Source organism: Schistocerca americana, chromosome 7 (assembly GCF_021461395.2).
Source record: "Schistocerca americana isolate TAMUIC-IGC-003095 chromosome 7, iqSchAmer2.1, whole genome shotgun sequence".
NCBI classification, from domain to species: domain Eukaryota; kingdom Metazoa; phylum Arthropoda; class Insecta; order Orthoptera; family Acrididae; genus Schistocerca; species Schistocerca americana.
The window spans coordinates 371,296,684-371,315,628 of NC_060125.1; the positions used below are offsets into that span (position 1 = coordinate 371,296,684).

The following is an 18,945-nucleotide window of genomic DNA, read 5'->3' on the forward strand; positions in this document are numbered from 1 at the left end:
CTGCCAGATATCGGTTATTGTAAGATCACAGCCGCCTGCTGCATATATGTATATTCGGCTTAGCTACATAGAGACGTGCTACGTAACAGCAAGGAGACCATACTGCAGAACAGCAGGGTGCGCAAACATGTGTATGGCACTTGCTGTAATGTCAGTTGTCTGGCAGAGACCGGTTTCTGGAGAAAGTAATGGAGCTATACAATAAACGATGTGTGCCTTAATGAGAGCCCCAGTAGTTGGCATCCCAAAACTTCGAGATATGTGTAGAAAATCAAGTTGCACACAGTCAACTGCTAGAAAAATTTTATTGTTGCTTCCAATTCCAATTTTTACAAATGTATTATGCTGATTATTATTAAAAAGCTGATTATTATTAAAAAGCGAAATTGGTAGCAGTAATAAAGATTTTCATAGAAGTTGACAGTGTGCAACACGGTTTTCGACATAGATACAAAAGTGTAGCACGTAAGGAAACCAATAAGAAAACGCTTGGGCCTCACCGCCGCGTTTGATACCAGCAGCTAAGAAGGATTACTTACGTACTTAATGGAATCAAAGAATTGTACGTAATAGCTACATTATCCAGCCGTAGTACTGACAGCCAAGGGAAGAAATGTTAATGTCTCTGCTGTTTGTAAAATGATCTTTTTTCACATCCTTTAGTGTATTACTAGTGCTGTCAATTTAAAAGCATCCCAGCGTGTTCTGTTGGTTGTACCTGTTGCGGACATTCTGTATGTAGTGTTAGTAGCACACTGGACTCGCATTCGGGAGGACGACGGTTCAATCCCGTCTCCGGCCATCCTGATTTAGGTTTTCCGTGATTTCCCTAAATCGTTTCAGGCAAATGCCGGGATGGTTCCTTTGAAAGGGCACGGCCGATTTCCTTCCCAATCCTTCCCTAACCCGAGCTTGCGCTCCGTCTCTAATGACCTCGTTGTCGACGGGACGTTAAACACTAACCACCACCACCAGTGTTAGTACTTCTATTGACCTGAATCTTAGTAAATAACTTAATTTTTTGTCAGTAACGATGTTTTTTTTTCTTCTGTTTCAGACGGAGATTGCTAAGAGACTGAACGCTATTATAGCACAAGTGCTGCCATTCCTCGCCCAAGAGGTAAGTAAGTAGTAAGAAATTTTAAACTAAGAAATATGAAGCACTTCTTTATGAAGCATAGTGTTCCAAACAGATTAATCCATTTCACAAGACTGTATCTTCTGTATGAATGTAGATAGAAACTTGCTAACTTTGACTTAAGCACAGTACTATAAAGCTGCTTATTTTGAAAAGAACAAATAGAATTTACAAGGGTATATGTTTCACGTGTATGTACATACAGCCTTGTGTTCCTTTTACAATTACGTTTAGAGTACAATTCTGGTCGATGCACTTTCATTTGTCATGACAATAATACGCTGACGGAAAATATGTCGCAACACCAGCAGGGAGATGTGCGACATTAATGAAAGTTGGTAGGCCTGTTTCTATATCTGAAAGATGATGTCTGTTCAAATTTTACACCAGTCGCATATGAGGATACAAATGAGGTTTTAAATACACACTGTAACGGAGGAGGAGGAGATTAGTGTGTTACGTCCCGTCGACAACTAGGTCATTAGGGACGGAACACAAGTTTGGATTAGGGAAGGATTGGGGAGGAAATCGGCCGTGCCCTTTCAAAGGAACCATCCCAGCATTTGCCTGAAACGATATAGGGAAATCACGGAAAAGCTAAATCAGGATCGTGGGACGCGGGTTTGAACCGTCGTCCTCCCGAATGCAAGTCCAGTGTGCTGACCACTGCGCCACCGCGCTCGGTCGCACTGTAACGGTCGTGAGCGTTAGTTACTTTGAGATTGGACGTGGTGAGTTGATGTTAGTCAAAAATGCCTTTAAGGCAACAATGACGATTTTATTAACACCCCACTGAGTTTGAACGAAATCTTGTAATACGGCTACGAGAAGCTAGATGTTCTTTCTGTGATACTACGGAAAGGCTTGGTATTAATGTACCCACTGTACATGACTGCTGGAAGTGGTGGTCACGAGAATGTACGGTCGCAAGAGGACTGGGCTCCGGTCGGCCACGTTATGCTACCGTGACGGGAGACCATCGTGTTCGGCGCGTGGCTGTGACGCATCGTACTGCATCTGCAGCAGCAATTTGAGCATCGGCTGGTACCACAGTGACGCAGTGAACTGTTACAAATCGGTTGTTGCAAGCGCGACTTGCAGCGTGCATTCCACTGACCACAAACCACCCCCACTTGCGACTTCAGTGGCGTCAGAAGCAAGAGCTCATTGGAGGCCAGGGTGGAAGTCTATTGTGCTCTCTGATGAAAGCTGGTTTTGCCTCGGTTAGGGTTGCCGTCCTTCCCGATATATCGGGACCGTCACCGCTGTGAACCTTACTGTCTCGACATCCTGATAAGATCCAATTTTGTCTCGATTTTGCAAAATACTTCTACGAACTTGGCCCAAGCACTGAAGTAACGCCTTCTGTTAGCTCAACGTGTAAGTGCAGCCTCAGTTAGTTTTATTTATGTCAATAAGTTTATGTTAAGTGCGTTTAAAATTAGTTGCGACTTTTGACGTTTGGCTCATCGGAGGAGACATGACGCCGTTGCCCAGGTAACACCAAGGGCGAGCCGGGTTTCCCTATCACGCCGTCTTTGGTAGTATTGGTATCATACAAATCAATGGAAATCTCACAGATAAATTTGTAGCCAAAACCAAGAAAACCTTCAAAGCATATCATACAATACTTACACAATACGAAGAAAGGACATGCAAATCAGTGAACCCTAGGACACCAAAGCTCCGTGGACACCCAAGACACACATGGGATTTGTTCCTATACGTTCTGTGGTAGACAATGTTAACAGCCTCACATGGTACATAAGCAAGAAATTAAACAACCCCCTTAACAAATTTTACAATATAACAAAAACATAAACAGTAAGGAATTAGCTAAAAATATCGAAGACATAAAAATACGCCAAAATGCAAGATTTGTGCCTTTCGACATTACTAACCTATACACGAACATTCCAATTCACTACAGAATAGAAATCGTACAACATAACCTACTCAAATACAGAAAAATCTCAATATGAGGCACTACAGAAATTTTTCAACTAACAAAACTTCCCACGCGGGGTAGCCGCGCGGTCTTAGGCGCCTTGCACGGTCCGCGCGGCTCCCCTCGTCGGAGATACGAGTCCTCCCTCGGGCGTGTGTGTGTGTGTGTGTGTGTGTGTGTGTGTGTGTGTTTTGTCCTTAACGTAAGTTAGTTTAAGTTCGATTAAGTAGTCGGTAAGCTTAGGGACCGATGACATCAGCAGTTTGGTCCCATAAGACCTTACCACAAATTTCCAAAAACTAACAAAACTTGTTTTACACCAAAATTATTTCGTGTTTGATAGTAAAATATATGCACAAACAGATGGAGTCGCGACGGGATGTAGCATGGCTGGAACCATAGCTCACATATTCCTTACCAGCTTGGAAGAAAAATTCTTTGAAACAAAAAACGCAACTAATCAGAAAATCATATAGTACTACAGATACATAGAAGATACTTTAATGCTTATAGAAGGTTATCTTAGTGACATAGACGAAATACATCAAGCATTGAATCAATTGCACACCAAAATGAAATTTGCCATAGAACACGAAACTAACAAAACAATTAACTTTCTCGACTATTAAGAATACTAACAACGAACATGGCTTCGAAATTTACAGAAAGCCTATAACAACGGACTATATTATCAGTGCATATTCATGTCATCCCAAAGCCCACATACTCGCATTCTTCCATACAATGCTTAACAAATTAATAAATTTTCCACTAGAAGACGAAGCAATTCAGAAGAAAATAAAAATCTTAGAATACATAGTGCTGCACAACTTCTGTGACCCCAAAATTGTAACAAAATTATACTACAGTAAAACACAACCAAACAGGCCCAATATACATAAAGAAATAGCATTAAGCAAATACACAACGAAAAAGAAGAAAATAACATACGTAACCACAACTTACATAGGAAACATGTCAAACAAAATTAACAAATTATTTATCAAAACCGACATCGCCTTTTCACAGCAAAATACACACGGCCTCAAACACAAAATCCACAAAGGCAGCTCGAAAATTCCCATACTCAACGACCCGGCGTTAACAAAAATTTCATGTAACACAAGCCCCAAATTCTGCATAGGACAAACCGGTAGAAACTTCAACTTAGATGTAAAGAGCACACCAGAGAGAGTGGAAACAACCGAGCCACATTTTTTCAACATCTGCAAACCGGAAAACACGACGTAAAACCCATGAACGAAGCACTAGAAATCTTCTGTATTCCGCAAAAGGCAGCAAACATGAACATCTTTGAGGAAATAGAGATATATTCACATGCGTACAACAACCCCACAAATTTACTGAATGTGCAAGCGACCTAAACCACAAAAAATATGTTGAAAACTTTATTCAGATTATAAAAGCTAGAAAACAGAGACACTAAATAGTACTTACCCATAGTAATAGCGATAACATAGACCATAGATAACATAGACTGTGCATGACGTCACTTTATTGAAACCAACATCTAGGTCACGTGACTCGGAGCACGAATCCGAGTATGTCATTACGCATTTATAGTGCACAATTTATGACATTTTTGTTACAGATCAAATGTTGTGCTTTTAAGTAGAACGAAAAGTAATGAAATCCACAAACGCTCAGATAAGTCTTGTTTTGTATCCTGCAAATTAGGTAAACGGACGAAAATCGCAGTTGAGAAAGTAAATTACTAAAAAGACTTGCAGAGATATTTCCATGAGTGGGAAATTACAATATATGTTGATCCTTAGATGTAAACCTCGGCCGGCCGGTGTGGCCGTGCGGTTCTAGCCACTTCAGTCTGGAACCGCGTGACCGCTACGGTCGCAGGTTCGAATCCTGCCTCGGGCATGGATGTGTGTGATGTCCTTAGGTTAGTTAGGTTTAAGTAGTTCTAAGTTCTAGGGGACTGATGACCTCAGATGTTAAGTCCCATAGTGCTCAGAGCCATTTTAACCATTTTTTTTGTAAACCTCGATGAAAGACTAACATTTTAAAATGACAGAACGTTAATATCTAACTCACTACAGGAATTCTGTACAATATTTTCTAATACATTACGTTCATTGTTTTGGTATCTGTACTGGATTAAGCAAAAGTAATAAAATATAAACGCTTGTTATGGGAAAAGACGGACATTATGGGTACAAACGGATTACATTTCTTGCCTGGCAAACTGATAGAACACCATCTACTCCCGTGGAGTCCGCCTCCGTAGCGCAGCGGTAGCGTTACCGCCTACCACGCAAGGGGGCCCGGGTTCGATTCTCGGCAGGGGACTGGGCGTTGTGTGTCCTCCATCGTCACTGACACGCAAGTCGCCGAAGTGGTGTCAACTAAAATGACTTGCAATACGGCGGCCGAACCCCGAAGGGGATATCCCGCCAATAAATGCCATACGATCATTTCATTTTTTTACTCCCGTGGAAGTGGCGAATTATGCCTGACACTGCAACAGAAACAGGTATTCACCACACAACTATGATTCTGTCGTAATAAGGATGACCATCGCATTAATATTACGAATTTCGAAAAATTAGGTTAAATCTACTAATACATGACGTATAGTAGCAGTACCACAAGGTATTTTACTGTTAAAATCTGTGCTTGATTTCGGGTGTAAATGAGAAAAATTGTCAGCTCCATTCCGCATTGCGCGTAATGACTTTCATTCGGCTGCTGCAGTGATTTGGCTTACTGCAACGAGTTTAGCTTTCTGCCCCGAGACACGTGCTTGTTGGTTTCAAACGTCAACACGGCAGAGATTGGTGCGTGCGCAGTCTATGTTATCAATGGTAGATGAAGCGATAACAATATGAAGACTATACAAGAAAGAAGTAACACCAGGAAAGCATCGCTAATCATCGACAATAAAAAACTATTACGAAAAAAATATAACATAAAAATCTGAACTGAAATTTAATTACATTAATTATTTTTTGGTGTGGCGATTTTTTCCGACGCTCCGACTTAAAAGGCCTAAATACTGTGACATTGCAGCATGTACACATTACCTTCATTATAAAACAGTCACGGAAAACGACAACTGAATATATAGGCTGCGTCATGTTGATCTTCGGTGCAGCACCTCGTGGTAGGTGTAATAAATTTCTCACTTCAATTACTGACTCACCACCTTCCTGGGTACCACCAGTTCTCCCGTTCAGACCTGCCACAAAATCGGACATACTCAGCGCCTAGCTCACAGGACGTCTACGGAGACAATGTAAATGCTCACTGCCCTGGCGAGGTTTATATCGCAAGGAAATTACCTAATATGCCTCAAGGGGTCCAGTTTTGTGTGTGTGAGTAGGAAGACTTTGATCACCAGATACCGTGGTTATTATATACTGTCTGACAAAAGAGTGAAACACCCAGTAGGGGAAGAGGAAACGAAATGAAACTTCACGAGCTGAAAGAGTGTCTGATGTTATTTCAGTGATTACAGTATCGAGTTAAATTTAAAAAGAAGAATATTGAGCCCAATTGTCATTGTGAGGTTGCTCTCCTCTGGTGTGGGTGCACGCACTAATTCGGTTGGGAAGAGTGTCATGAAGCCGTTGTTTCCACTCCTGAGACACGGTGGCCCACAAATGTTGCAACTGGTCCTTGATATCCTGGATAATGGGCCTGCGACGGAATTGACGTCCGAGGTGGCCCCTCACATATTATATCTGGGACTGATCTGGGGATCTTGAGGGCCACAAGAGTACCTCAACATCACGCAGACATTTCATAGAGACACGTGCGGTTTGTGGACAAGCATTGTACTGTTGAAAACTGGCACCACAACATTGTCGCATGGGAGGTAACACACGAGAACGCCGGATGTCTATGACGTACCGTTGCACCGTCAGAGTACCCTCAGTCACTACCTGAAGTCGTACCGGGGGGCTCCCCTCATCATGAAGCCAGAAGTGGCACTGCTTTGCCTCTCCAAAACACTGGAAGAGTAAGTCCACTCCCTCCCTCCGCTACCCCACACACCTCCCCAGGTTGGCACCATATTCGCCGACGATGGCCATCTGGCGTAGTGCAGAACTGCGATTCATCGCTGAGCACAAGGCGACGCCTTTCATCAGCAGTCTGTCCTTGCCAGTCACGGCACAGCTCCAGATGCACCTATTTGTGCTGTGGTGTTGACAGCAGCCTACGCAAGGGATGGTACGAGGGTTGCATAGAAAGTAATGCACCGCATTTTTATCTTCAAAAATTCTTTATTGAACATAATAAGAATTACACAGTGAAAAAATGGTGTATAATCTACGCATACTATTTTTCCACGTAATCTCCAATCCGTTCTATGGCCTTCCTCCAGCACGAAACAAGAACGTGTATGCCCTGTCGGTACAAATCCTTGTCCTGGTGGCGGAGCCAGTGCTTCACTGTGAATCATCTCCTCATCGTCCTCAAAATGTCTTCCACGAGTGGCGTCCTATATTGGCCCAAACAAGTGGAAGTCCATGGGGGCTACATCAGGTGTGACAGCCGTGGATGGTCTCCCCGACCGCTGCAAGTCGTGGAGCTCCGCCGAATCGCCTTCTCATGACCTCACCCTCCGTGCCCAGGGACTAACTGTACTTCCGTCGACAGCAGATGCTCCATAGACTTTGTACAAGCATGTGTGAATGTTCCCTACAATTTCTTTCCCTGCAGTGAGAAATTCAATGGCGGCATGTTGCTTGTAACATACATCACCTATAGACACAATTTTGAAACTGTCCTGCTGCTGCGCTATCTGTAGGAAGCGACGGAAAGTTTGCGCGCTCACTCAAGCGGCTTCAGATAATACATACGTAACGTTTCGCATTCGTAGCATTGTTTTCGGTTGAGACAAAAAATGCGATGCATTACTTTCTGGGCAACCGTCGTAATTCCGGCTGATGCTAGTCTCTGACCAACGGTGCAGGATGACACAGAGTGTTACATGTTGTCGCTTGCCAAGCACAGATGTGAAGGGGCTACGATGTGCTTGGTGCAAATTAAGACTGTGCTCCGCTGTGGTTAGACGTGGCCGGCCAGAACCTTGACGGCAAGTACGCCTATTCTCGCGTTCCCATGCAGTCGAACATCGCGCCAGTGTCACATCTGAATGCCGCACGAATCTGGATAGTGCACCATTCGACCAGCTGGCAGAATGAAGACCCACAGCGAGGCCCCTTTCAAACTCTGTCAGGTGCTGATAACGCTGCCTCGAACGCGTACGCGGCATCTCCATATCCTTCATAGTGATCATTCAACATCTCGTACCGTCCCAGGCTTGGTATCAACACTAAACTCGAACACTATGATGCACTCTGGTTGCCGTTATTTCTGTCACTTACGATTGCAACTTTAGATCATTTACACATCCGCCAATGATGTGTGGTGCACGAATTATATTGGCACCCATCCATGTCATATGGGTGCTTCACTTTTTTTTGTCAGACCGTGTAAATAACCTACTGGATAACGTGGAAATGAGGCTTTTTACGGATGATGCTGTTGTATAGAGAGAAGTCGAACGCCTAGAAAATTGTAGTGAAATGCAAGAAGACCTACAAAAGATCGATAGTTGGTGCAGGGTTTCGCGGCTGACCTCGGCATAAACAAACCCGAGGTATTCCGGAAAAATAAACACTGCAGGAGGAGTGTCAGTGAGGATCGGGAAGGTACCGACAGGTATGTGGAGGCATGCCGACTGCAGGGTCGTGGCCAGCTGTGCTAGGTTTCTCGGTTGAGGCATCATGAGGCGAGGCGTGCAGCACGACGGAAGTGGCCCAACAGATCCTCGATTGTGTTTAAATCCGTGGATTTTGGTTAACATCGGAGCACGATGAACTCGTCCTGGTGTGCTCTTCGAAAGCTGCGTGGCGCGTTGCATTGTCCTGGTGGTACATGCCATCGTGCCGAGGAGAAAACAAGCTGCATTTAGGGGTGGAGATGGTTCCCAGGGATAGATGCAGATTTGTGTTGATGCGTCGTGCCTTCCGGATTGGTGAGATCACCCACGGAACGTCGCGAAAACATTTCCAAGACCATCACGCTCCATCCTCCAGCCAGAACCCTTCCGACGATTGTTACAGGGTGTCGGCCATCTGTCATGGAGCATAAAACGCATCTCATCTGAAAAGGCTACTTGTCCACCAACCAGTGGGCGCCCATTTGCGGTATTGGCGTGCAGTTTCCAGCCATGCATGAACCAGGTGCTTGCTGTGGACTGCAGTCCGTTGAACAGTCTTTGAGGAGACAATGTTGGTAGCCCCTTTGTTCATCTTGGCGATCAGTTGCTCGACATTGCACATCTGTTCGCCCGTACACGTGAACGTAGCCGTTGTTCATCCCTGTAATGTACGCGTTCTCGCTTCCCGCGCCCGGGTTCCCGGGTTCGATTCCCGGCGGGGTCTGGGATTTTCTGTGCCTCGTGATGACTGGGTGTTGTGTGATGTCCTTAGGTTAGTTAGGTTTAAGTAGTTCTAAGTTCTAGGGGACTGATTACCATAGATGTTAAGTCCCCATAGTGCTCAGAGCCATTTTTGTAATGTACGGCCCGTGGTGCACCACTGTTGCCTCGCCGCCGGTCTGGATAGCATCATTTTGCCATGCACGGTGTACTTTAAGCACGGCGGCACGCAAACAGTTTAACAAACTTAGACATTTCGGAAATGCTTCCACCCTTGGCCCGAAAGCCAATGATTATACCCTTTTGGAAGTCAGATAAATAGTTCCGTTGCCGCATTACAACAATTGCACTGTGTTCCGCATCCCCCCAACACACTTTACGTACCCTCCACTGCTGGTGCTGCCGTCTGTGAGTGACGTTGACGTCGAACGTACGTGGTACAGTTGAGTCTCGATATTCAGAGTCTCGGAATTATGAGCTTCCCACAAATCCGAGCCCCGCCGATCCTTTTCCCCGACCCGCTCGAACCACTCTCCTAGTTGTGTCGGTGTCAAACTACATGTTTTAAATGTTTACATAAGAAACTTTTTGTTGAAAGTGGTGTCTTTGGTTTGTCATTGTCGGTACAGTACAGTACCGTGCTGTGTTTAATTTACTTTGTTGACAGCTTTTTTCTGTACACCTAAAAATTAGTGCTGTAACAAACGAAACAAAATTTACGACTTTGAATGGGACGTTAGAAGAATTGAGCAACAGTAAAAAAATTGCTCTAGAATACGGTGTCGGCGAAGTTACCGACGGTGACTGACGAATACGTCGACTGGAATTAGAACAGTTTTCTTGGAAGAATTGGTGTGAATAATCTCTTAACCGAACAACTATAAAGAAGAGGGAGTTTCAAAAAAGGAATAAGACGTTGTGCATATGGTTTATTCTTTTCAGCATCGTTTTGTTTCTTTTTCCCACATAAATTTCGATAGTTCCAGTGTTCAATACTTCGAGGTGATCCCGGTCCGATTCACGTCGAACCATTGAGACTTTACTGCAGTCACATTAATGTGACAGGTTCGTGCACCGAAGAGTAGGCGTATGGAGCGACTTGAAGTGGAACGACCACACTAACCGCAGAGAAGGCAGATAAATAAATGTAAATGTCGTGTGGCTAGGGCCTCCCGTCGGGTAGACCATTCGCCGGGTGCAAAAATTTGACGCCACTTCGGCTACTTGCGCGTCGATGGGGGTGAAATGATGATTAGGGCAACACAACACCCAGTCCCTGAGCGGAGAAGATCTCCGATCCACCCGGGAATCGAACCCGTGCCCTTAGGATTGACATTCCATCGCGCTGACCACTCAGCTACCGGGGGCGGACAGAAGGCAGATGCCAGAATGAGATTCATTGAACGAATCCTATCCTCAAATGTAGTCGACCCACAAAGGAGCTAGCTTACAAAATCCTCGTTCGAGGATTACTTGAATATTGCTCGTTAGTCTGGGATACGCGTCAGATAGGATTTATAGAGGAAATAGAGAAGATACAAAAAAGAGCAGTATGTTTCGTCACAAGTTAATTTAGTAAGCGCGAAAGCATTACGGAGATACTAAACTAACTCCAATGGCAGAGAGGCGTTTTGCATCACGATGTGATTCCGAAAAGTGTCCATTCCTAGAAAAATCAACCAATATATTGCGTCCTCCTACTTAGACCTCCCGAAAAGGCTACGAAGAAAATCAGAGAGAGGCGTACCAACAATCGTTCTTTCCTCACGGTTATCGCGAAGTACCCTCCGTCACACACCACAAGGTTTGCAGGTATACATGTAGTGTGTGCCGTGAACGTCCCCTCAAACCGTCTGCGCCGCAACGTTTCGGTTGCCGGAGACCTTCCTCGGCCCATTTGCAAATATTTTCTGCCGCGAAGTGGCTCCCGCGGTCCTGTGTGTGTGAACTGAAGCGCGACTGTTTCTTTTTGGCAGCACCAGCAGCAGGTGGCGACGGCGGTGGAGCGCGCCAAGCAGGTTACCATGACCGAGCTGAACGCCATCATCGGGGTGAGTATACTACACCTAGATATAGACCTAGACGTACGCCCAGCTGGCGCTGCTGCAACCTTCTGCCCCGTGGGATTGCCTCTTGTCGTCGGCTCGTTGTCCTATTGGTACACGAGAAACGCGTGAGGGGCTCTAGTGAAGAGAGCCTTATTTAACTTTCAGATTATACCATGTCGCAATTTTTAGTTCCTTTATGTTTTTGTGAAATAGCAACTAACAAGCAGACACCAGACCTCGCGCTCCAACCATTTCGACGAGCTTCAGCGCGATAGTCAAGGCCCACTGCATGGTAGCCTACATGCTTGCGTTTTCAAAGAGATTTTACAGTCAGAGGCTATGACGCAAGATCTGTTTCTTGACCTGATGGGATTGTTTGAACATTCGAAAATACGGAAATTTTGTTTCTAGATATCTCATACGCAACCTAACAGAAATTGAAGAACTAATATGGTTTCGATCCACTGCAGATGTACTGGTGCGGGAAAATCCTTGTTTAGTGGGACGGTGGCGAAGTGTTATGAATCTTGCGTTCAGGTGACATCCAAATTTCATACGTTTGGATTCGAACTGCATTTTTTTTTTTTTCTTTGCTAGGGGATAAGAAATTTCGGAATATTTTGAAATTAAAACAGTGTGACACAAGGTCATCGACTCTTTCCACTGCTTTTCAGATGTTTAATTCAAGGGTGGCGGAAATTACAGTCGGCGCTTCTTTTGGCGAACCAGTCAGGTTAGGAGGAACCAGTGTTAGAATAGACTGCGTAGCTTTTGCAAACGACCTAGCAGTTCTGTGGCAGGGTATTCAAACAGCACCAATAAAACAAAGTAAATTCTTGAGCAACAGAAAGCATAGGTGTGCAAATATGACTTGAGGAAAAATCCTTGTGAGCAAACAGGGATCCAAAACATGACAAAATCGAGAGAGGTTCTCAGTTCAGATATTTATCAAATTCATTGTCATAAAAGGAAAACAGCTTCTAGACTTACAAAAAATTCGTGTCAAAAATACAGAAAACGGACACACTACAACAAGGCCATCAAACCAGAGTGTCTTTATGGGAGCGAAACGCTCATTTTAAACAGAAAGAGAGACGTTTAAGAAATCCGAATGAGAGAACAAAAAGTAATTAGAAAAATTCTAGGACCAAAGTATGCTGAAGAAGAAACATAAAATTAGTAAAAAGCATCTGAAAGGGCCACCTGATCCGAGTTGCAGGTTTCCTATTTGATGGCTACTGGCGACAACTAAAATTTGATTTTAAGTATTTCATTTAATTACTGACACAGTCTAAAAAGCTCTCCCAGTCGACTCATTAAGAGATGTATTCTTAAACTTAACACAGTGGGGCAAGTATCAAAATTAGAAACTGTGTAAGAGTGTATTGTGTTTTGATGGAGCGTAGCTCGCAGCGCGCAAATTACCGAGATTATATTTATTTAGTAGCAGAGGAAGAGAGCACTTAGTGACTTCCAAAAAACCTTACAGATTTCAAATAATTTCGAAACTTTTTTTTGCTGGCCACACACACACGAAATAATGAAAGGAAAAAAGTTTATCGCTTGCTACATTTTCGCTATCACCCAGTAAAACGTCAGCACCAGGTACGACGTTTTAATTTATTACATCTTCGCTACTAACTCTATTTGCAATACATTTTACAAACGCCATCCACATGTAGTATTGAATGCACTTCGTTCACACAGTTCAGGAGACATGGCGTCGTAAACGTTGAAATCTGTGTAAAACGCTTTTCGCACTCAGGCGTTTGAAGCCGTCTTATACATGGGCGTTCGAATTTTTAAGTAATGGGGGGTGGACGGGATACTGGTATTGCAGAAATTATCACTGAAACCCATGCAGACGGAAGTCAGTTGGGCAGCGTCCCAGTTATACAGGGCTTCCCTTCTCAAAAGTAACTCCATCGAATCGAAGTCACAAAGTCTTTAATTTCCAGAAAACTGTTAGATTGTGGACCTGTTACGTATAATCGTTAAGTTCCTTATGTAAGACCGTTTTTTAGGATTCCAGTTAGCGCGAAACGGATCTTACCTCCAGACCCTGGGCGTCTGTTATTATTATTATTATTATTATTATTGAGTTGGAAGCTAGCGGCCTAAACCCTCTAGTAGTCTTTACTTTCAAGTGGTATGCCAAACTTTAAAATCGGGAGTCTCAAGGTCTGATGTTTGCTTGTAAGCCAAAAGGTTTCGAAGTCTCTCTCTCCCCTTCATTTTCTTTTTTTTTTTCTTTTTTTTTTCTCGAAATGACACACGTTTGTTCTAGGTCTTACTTTGTAGGATAAGTAACTGCACTAAGTTGTGAATATGTATACGCCCGACTCGAACGGGGATGCAGAAAACGTCGACCATCGTCTAATTAGCGTCCAATCAGCGAAGAAAAATTAGGGAGAAGTAGTGTATTCACAAATTTTTATATAGTGGTTGGGGGAATTTAAAAATAACATACGAAGGCGTGCTGAAAAGTAATGCCTCCGAACTTTGTATCCGAAAACCCTTAAAGTTTTTTTAAAATGAAACAAAGGTTATTAACATTCTATATCTCTATTCTTCATGCCCAAATATTTATTTCTCAAAGATAGTCACGCTGGCGACAAACAAATTTCTCCCAACGAGAGAGACCAGTTTTTGATATCGTCACCGTAGAATGTTTGACTGCTTCCACCTCTTCATCACTGTCAAAGAGAAGTTCTCGAAGGTGTAATTTAAATTTTGGAAACGGATGAAAATCGGTTGGGACCAAGTCGGTACCGCATGGAGGATGATCGATAACAGTGAATCCAAGGCGTCGGATTGTTCCAGATGTCGCAGCGCTCGTGTGCTGTCTGGTATTGTCATGCTGAAGGACAGGGTGCTCCATCTGTGGACGAATTCTACGAACTCGAAACTCTTTTAAGCACGCAGTTTTCCCTAGCAGCGACATAGTTACATTACATACCGCCATGTTACATACTACAATTCGCAACCTTCTAGCGGCAGAGGACAGCAGCTATGTCGACATTAACAATGAAGATGTAGAACGGTATAACGTTTCTTTTTTAAAAAAATCTTTAAGAATTTTTAAATAAAAAATTCGAAGACATTACTTTTCAGCATTCACCCCGGGGGTGGGGAGAGGGCGATCAAAGGTCACATTTTTATGTTTTTCTTGACGATCTCGAAAACCACGACTTCTAGCGAAAATGTTCCCACGTACAAAATTAATCTACATTAAATGTCCCACAAAAAGGTTCAATTCAATTTTTATGTGGAACTAATAGTTTCCGCGTTGTAGGAGATTGAAAAATAGCAGTTTATTAAAAATAGTGTTTCAGTGGAATAAATTTAATGTGTATTGTTAATTGACGTGGATTAAGAAGAAATATTAAATTTTTTTACCACGTCCAAGTGCGCCAGAACCGTATTAAGGGCTTCAGCAACAAAAGACTCCTCTTGATTTTCCATATCAGATTATTTTATTTTTGTGACTCATCGAAAGAAAAAAAACCCTTTAACCAAAAAACCGAAATCATTATCGCCAACAATTTCACATCCAGCGCTAAATGGAGACGTCATGTAGACTTTTCCCTGCAGTAAGTTGGTAAATTAGTGAGATGTTCCATAGATCATTGGAACGAATTTTTTGTCGAAATGATGTGATTGAGACAGTTTACAGGATATGTAGACATAAGGGTTAACGTTAATGAACATATTACTTTTTAGTCTTATTCATACAGCTACACTGAATAATTTGATGACTTTTTTAGGAGGCTACCGGTTTCTAATTAAAAATACGTCCATGTAAAAGGAGGAGTTATCCAGAAGAAATAGTTTCAGGTTAGATTTAAAACTTGTTTGCTGTCTGGCAAAAATGTTATGTCATTGGGCAAGTGACAAAAAATTTCATGTTGAACTCTTTACTGAACCACGGCCAGCTTTAATAACGGATAATTAATGACATGTTGTAGAAATGGACATCGCTATTCTTCTGAAATTGTGCTGGATTATTCATAAAGAACTTCATTAGGAAATTTACTGTAAGCGTATGTATTGTGGTGGTGCCGTTTAACCAAGTACAATGCGTAACTTCTTGAAGAAGTACCTACTTGACGACCGCTAGTGAACACCACATATTATTCTTACTGCTCGCTTTTGTGCAGTCAGCGCTTTCGTTGTAAGTGATGATCTACGGCAGGACATTAATGACATGCAAAATATGTCAGGAGGTCGTTTCGTTTGTTTCCAAGACTAACAATAACTACCTAAACGTAATTGGGTACGGCCAAACTTTCAGGAAACATTCCTCACACACAAATAAAGAAAATATGTTATGTGGACATGTGTCCGGAAACGCTTACTTTCCATGTTAGAGCTCATTTTATTACTTCTCTTCAAATCACATTAATCATGGAATGGAAACACACAGCAACAGAACGTACCAGCGTGACTTCAAACACTTTGTTACAGGAAATGTTCAAAATGTCCTCCGTTAGCGAGGATACATGCATCCACCCTCCGTCGCATGGAATCCGTGATGCGCTGATGCAGCCCTGGAGAATGGCGTATTGTATCACAGCCGTCCACAATACGAGCACGAAGTCTCTCTACATTTGGTACCGGGGTTGCGTAGACAAAAGCTTTCAAATGCGCCCATAAATGAAAGTCAAGAGGGTTGAGGTCAGGAGAACGTGGAGGCCATGGAATAGGTCCGCCTCTACCAATCCATCGGTCACCGAATCTGTTGTTGAGAAGAGTATGAACACTTCGACTGAAATGTGCAGGAGCTCCATCGTGCATGAACCACATGTTGTGTCGTACTTGGAAAGGCACATGTTCTGACAGCACAGGTAGAGTATCCCGTATGAAATCATGATAACGTGCTCCATTGAGCGTAGGTGGAAGAACATGGGGCCCAATCAAGACATCACCAACAATGCCTGCCCAAACGTTCACAGAAAATCTGTGTTGATGACGTGGTTGCACAATTGCGTGCGGATTCTCGTCAGCCCACACATGTTGATTGTGAAAATTTACTATTTGATCACGTTGGAATGAAGCCTCATCCGTAAAGAGAACATTTGCACTGAAATGAGGATTGACACATTGTTGGATGAACCATTCGCAGAAGTGTACGCGTGGAGGCCAATCAGCTGCTGATAGTGCCTGCACACGCTGTACATGGTACGGAAACAACTGGTTCTCCCGTAGCACTCTCCATACAATGACGTGGTCAACGTTACCTTGTACAGCAGCAACTTCTCTGACGCTGACGTTTGGGTTATCGTCAACTGCACGAAGAATTGCCTCGTCCATTGCAGGTGTCCTCGTCGTTCTAGGGCTTCCCCAGTCGCGAGTCATAGGCTGGAATGTTCCGTGCTCCCTGAGACGCCGATCAATTGCTTCGAACGTCGTCCTGTCGGGACACCTTCGTTCTGGAAATATGTCTCGATACAAACGTACCGCGCCACGGCTATTGCCCCGTGCTGATCCATACATCAAATGAGCATCTGCCAACTCCGCATTTGTAAACATTGCACTGACTGCATAACCACGTTCGTGATGAACACTAACCTGTTGATGCTACGTACTGATGTGCTTGATGCTAGTACCGTAGAGCAATGAGTCGCATGTCAACACAAGCACCGAAGTCAACATTACCTTCCTTCAATTGGGCCAACTGGCGGTGAATCGAGGAAGTACAGTACATACTGACGAAACTAAAATGAGCTCTAACATGGAAATTAAGCGTTTCCGGACACATGTCCATAATAACATCTTTTCTTTATTTGTGTGTGAGGAATGTTTCCTGAAAGTTTGGCCGTACCTTTTTGTAACACCCTGTATAAAGAATAGGAGTGGACTTAAAATTGAACCCCGCAGGACTCTCATTGTGAGTTCTCCTGAATCACTAAAATTTTCTCTCCTTTCAACATTGTTCCACTTATTCACAATAACTTTTTGCATTATGTTTGTTAAGTATGATTCAAACTACATAAAATTTAATATTTCAAAGAGTTTAACGTGGTCTACGCAGTCAAACGCCTTGAAAATATTACCGAAAATACCAACTGGCGATATTAAGGTCTTCAGCTGAAAGCGTGCATGATTCTTTTGGGTATTTTCCAATGTCGCCACTCACCCTGTATTACGCCATTGTCTTGGTCTTTGCTTATCTCTTGGGGTCCATGAAAGAACATTCTTGGTCCATCAGCCACCCATTCACCTGGCTACGTTTCATTTCCGTTACGATCCGCCCATTCCTTCTCCTGCATCTCTCTGTCGCTCGACAAACTGCTCTCAGTTTTTGACTGGTTTCTGCATTTAAAATCTATGCCCTTCACAACTACTTGTCGAAACTGATAGTATATTCTTATTGTAACCAGTCTCATCCGCGTATGACTTTAACTAAAATCAAAATATTTCCAATCCCCCCAGTCCGAGCAAGATTTTCAAGATCCACAGTATCATATTGGACCGAAAAGAATAGCGGCCTGCGCTGCTCTCACGAATTGGGAATGAGGAAATATATGGTTGCTAACTTCGTTTTTAAAACTCTGTCTAGTATACCAAAACCGCTGTGAGTCATTTTTTAGTGCTCTCTTTATCTCTTTCGCTGTCCATTCAGCCGTACTATCTTCGTGAGTTAAAACACTGACAAGCAATTGCCTGGGTTCTAAGACTATTTACAGAGCTTGTCGGATTTTTTTCTGCTAATAACATTCGAGACAAAGTACAGTTTTGTGGAATTCGCGAAGGCAACACTTTTTATAAATAGATTTTGATAAGTAGAACTGAGAAAATTTACTGAAAAGATTCCGCAAGAGTTTCCATTAGTCCAGGGAAAAAACTTTAAGAACAAAGATTGCATTTGCCACGACTTGCTTGCAGAAGTTAAAGTATACTTTTGAGTATGGTTACGATAAAATCAAAGGCGAGGAATCGAAGGAGCTTGGAATGTGGTAGCGATAAAAAAAGCAAAGGCGAGGAACCGAATGAGCTTGGAATAAGAGCTGCGATGTCCATTGGCAAATAGCAGACCGAATAAAGAACAGAGTGTTAGAAACAAGCAGTACCAACAGTTTAGTATACTTTGTTTTTTATGTTAATTAAGTACATGCAAAAGTACGGAAGAGTGTGTGCTACGGTTTGTGTGTGTTTTTCGTGGTCATGGTGTGGTCTCCTTATTGCGCATAAGGAAACGCTAAATACAAATAGAAGTGAACACATTTTACAGCATAGTGTAGTATGTACAGTAGAGGAAGATTTCGGAGACGGTGATTGATTGTTTCAGCATGAAAATACACCGTGTCATAAAGTAGTATTTATGAACCAGTGGTTTGTGGAGATAAACATTCCTGAGATGGACTGGCCTGCCCAGAGCTCG

The 18,945-nt window shown here is 43.1% G+C and overlaps 1 protein-coding gene across 1 annotated transcript in view; it reads left to right on the forward strand.

The window, feature by feature from the left end:
• The window catches only part of LOC124621802 (protein groucho), a 696,988-nt gene that overhangs the window by 566,288 nt on the left and 111,755 nt on the right, over nt 1-18,945 (forward strand). The window contains exons 5-6 of the mRNA XM_047147238.1: nt 1,058-1,120; nt 11,490-11,564. Coding sequence (XP_047003194.1) covers nt 1,058-1,120; nt 11,490-11,564 — 138 coding nt within the window. The remainder of the gene's footprint in view (nt 1-1,057; nt 1,121-11,489; nt 11,565-18,945) is intronic.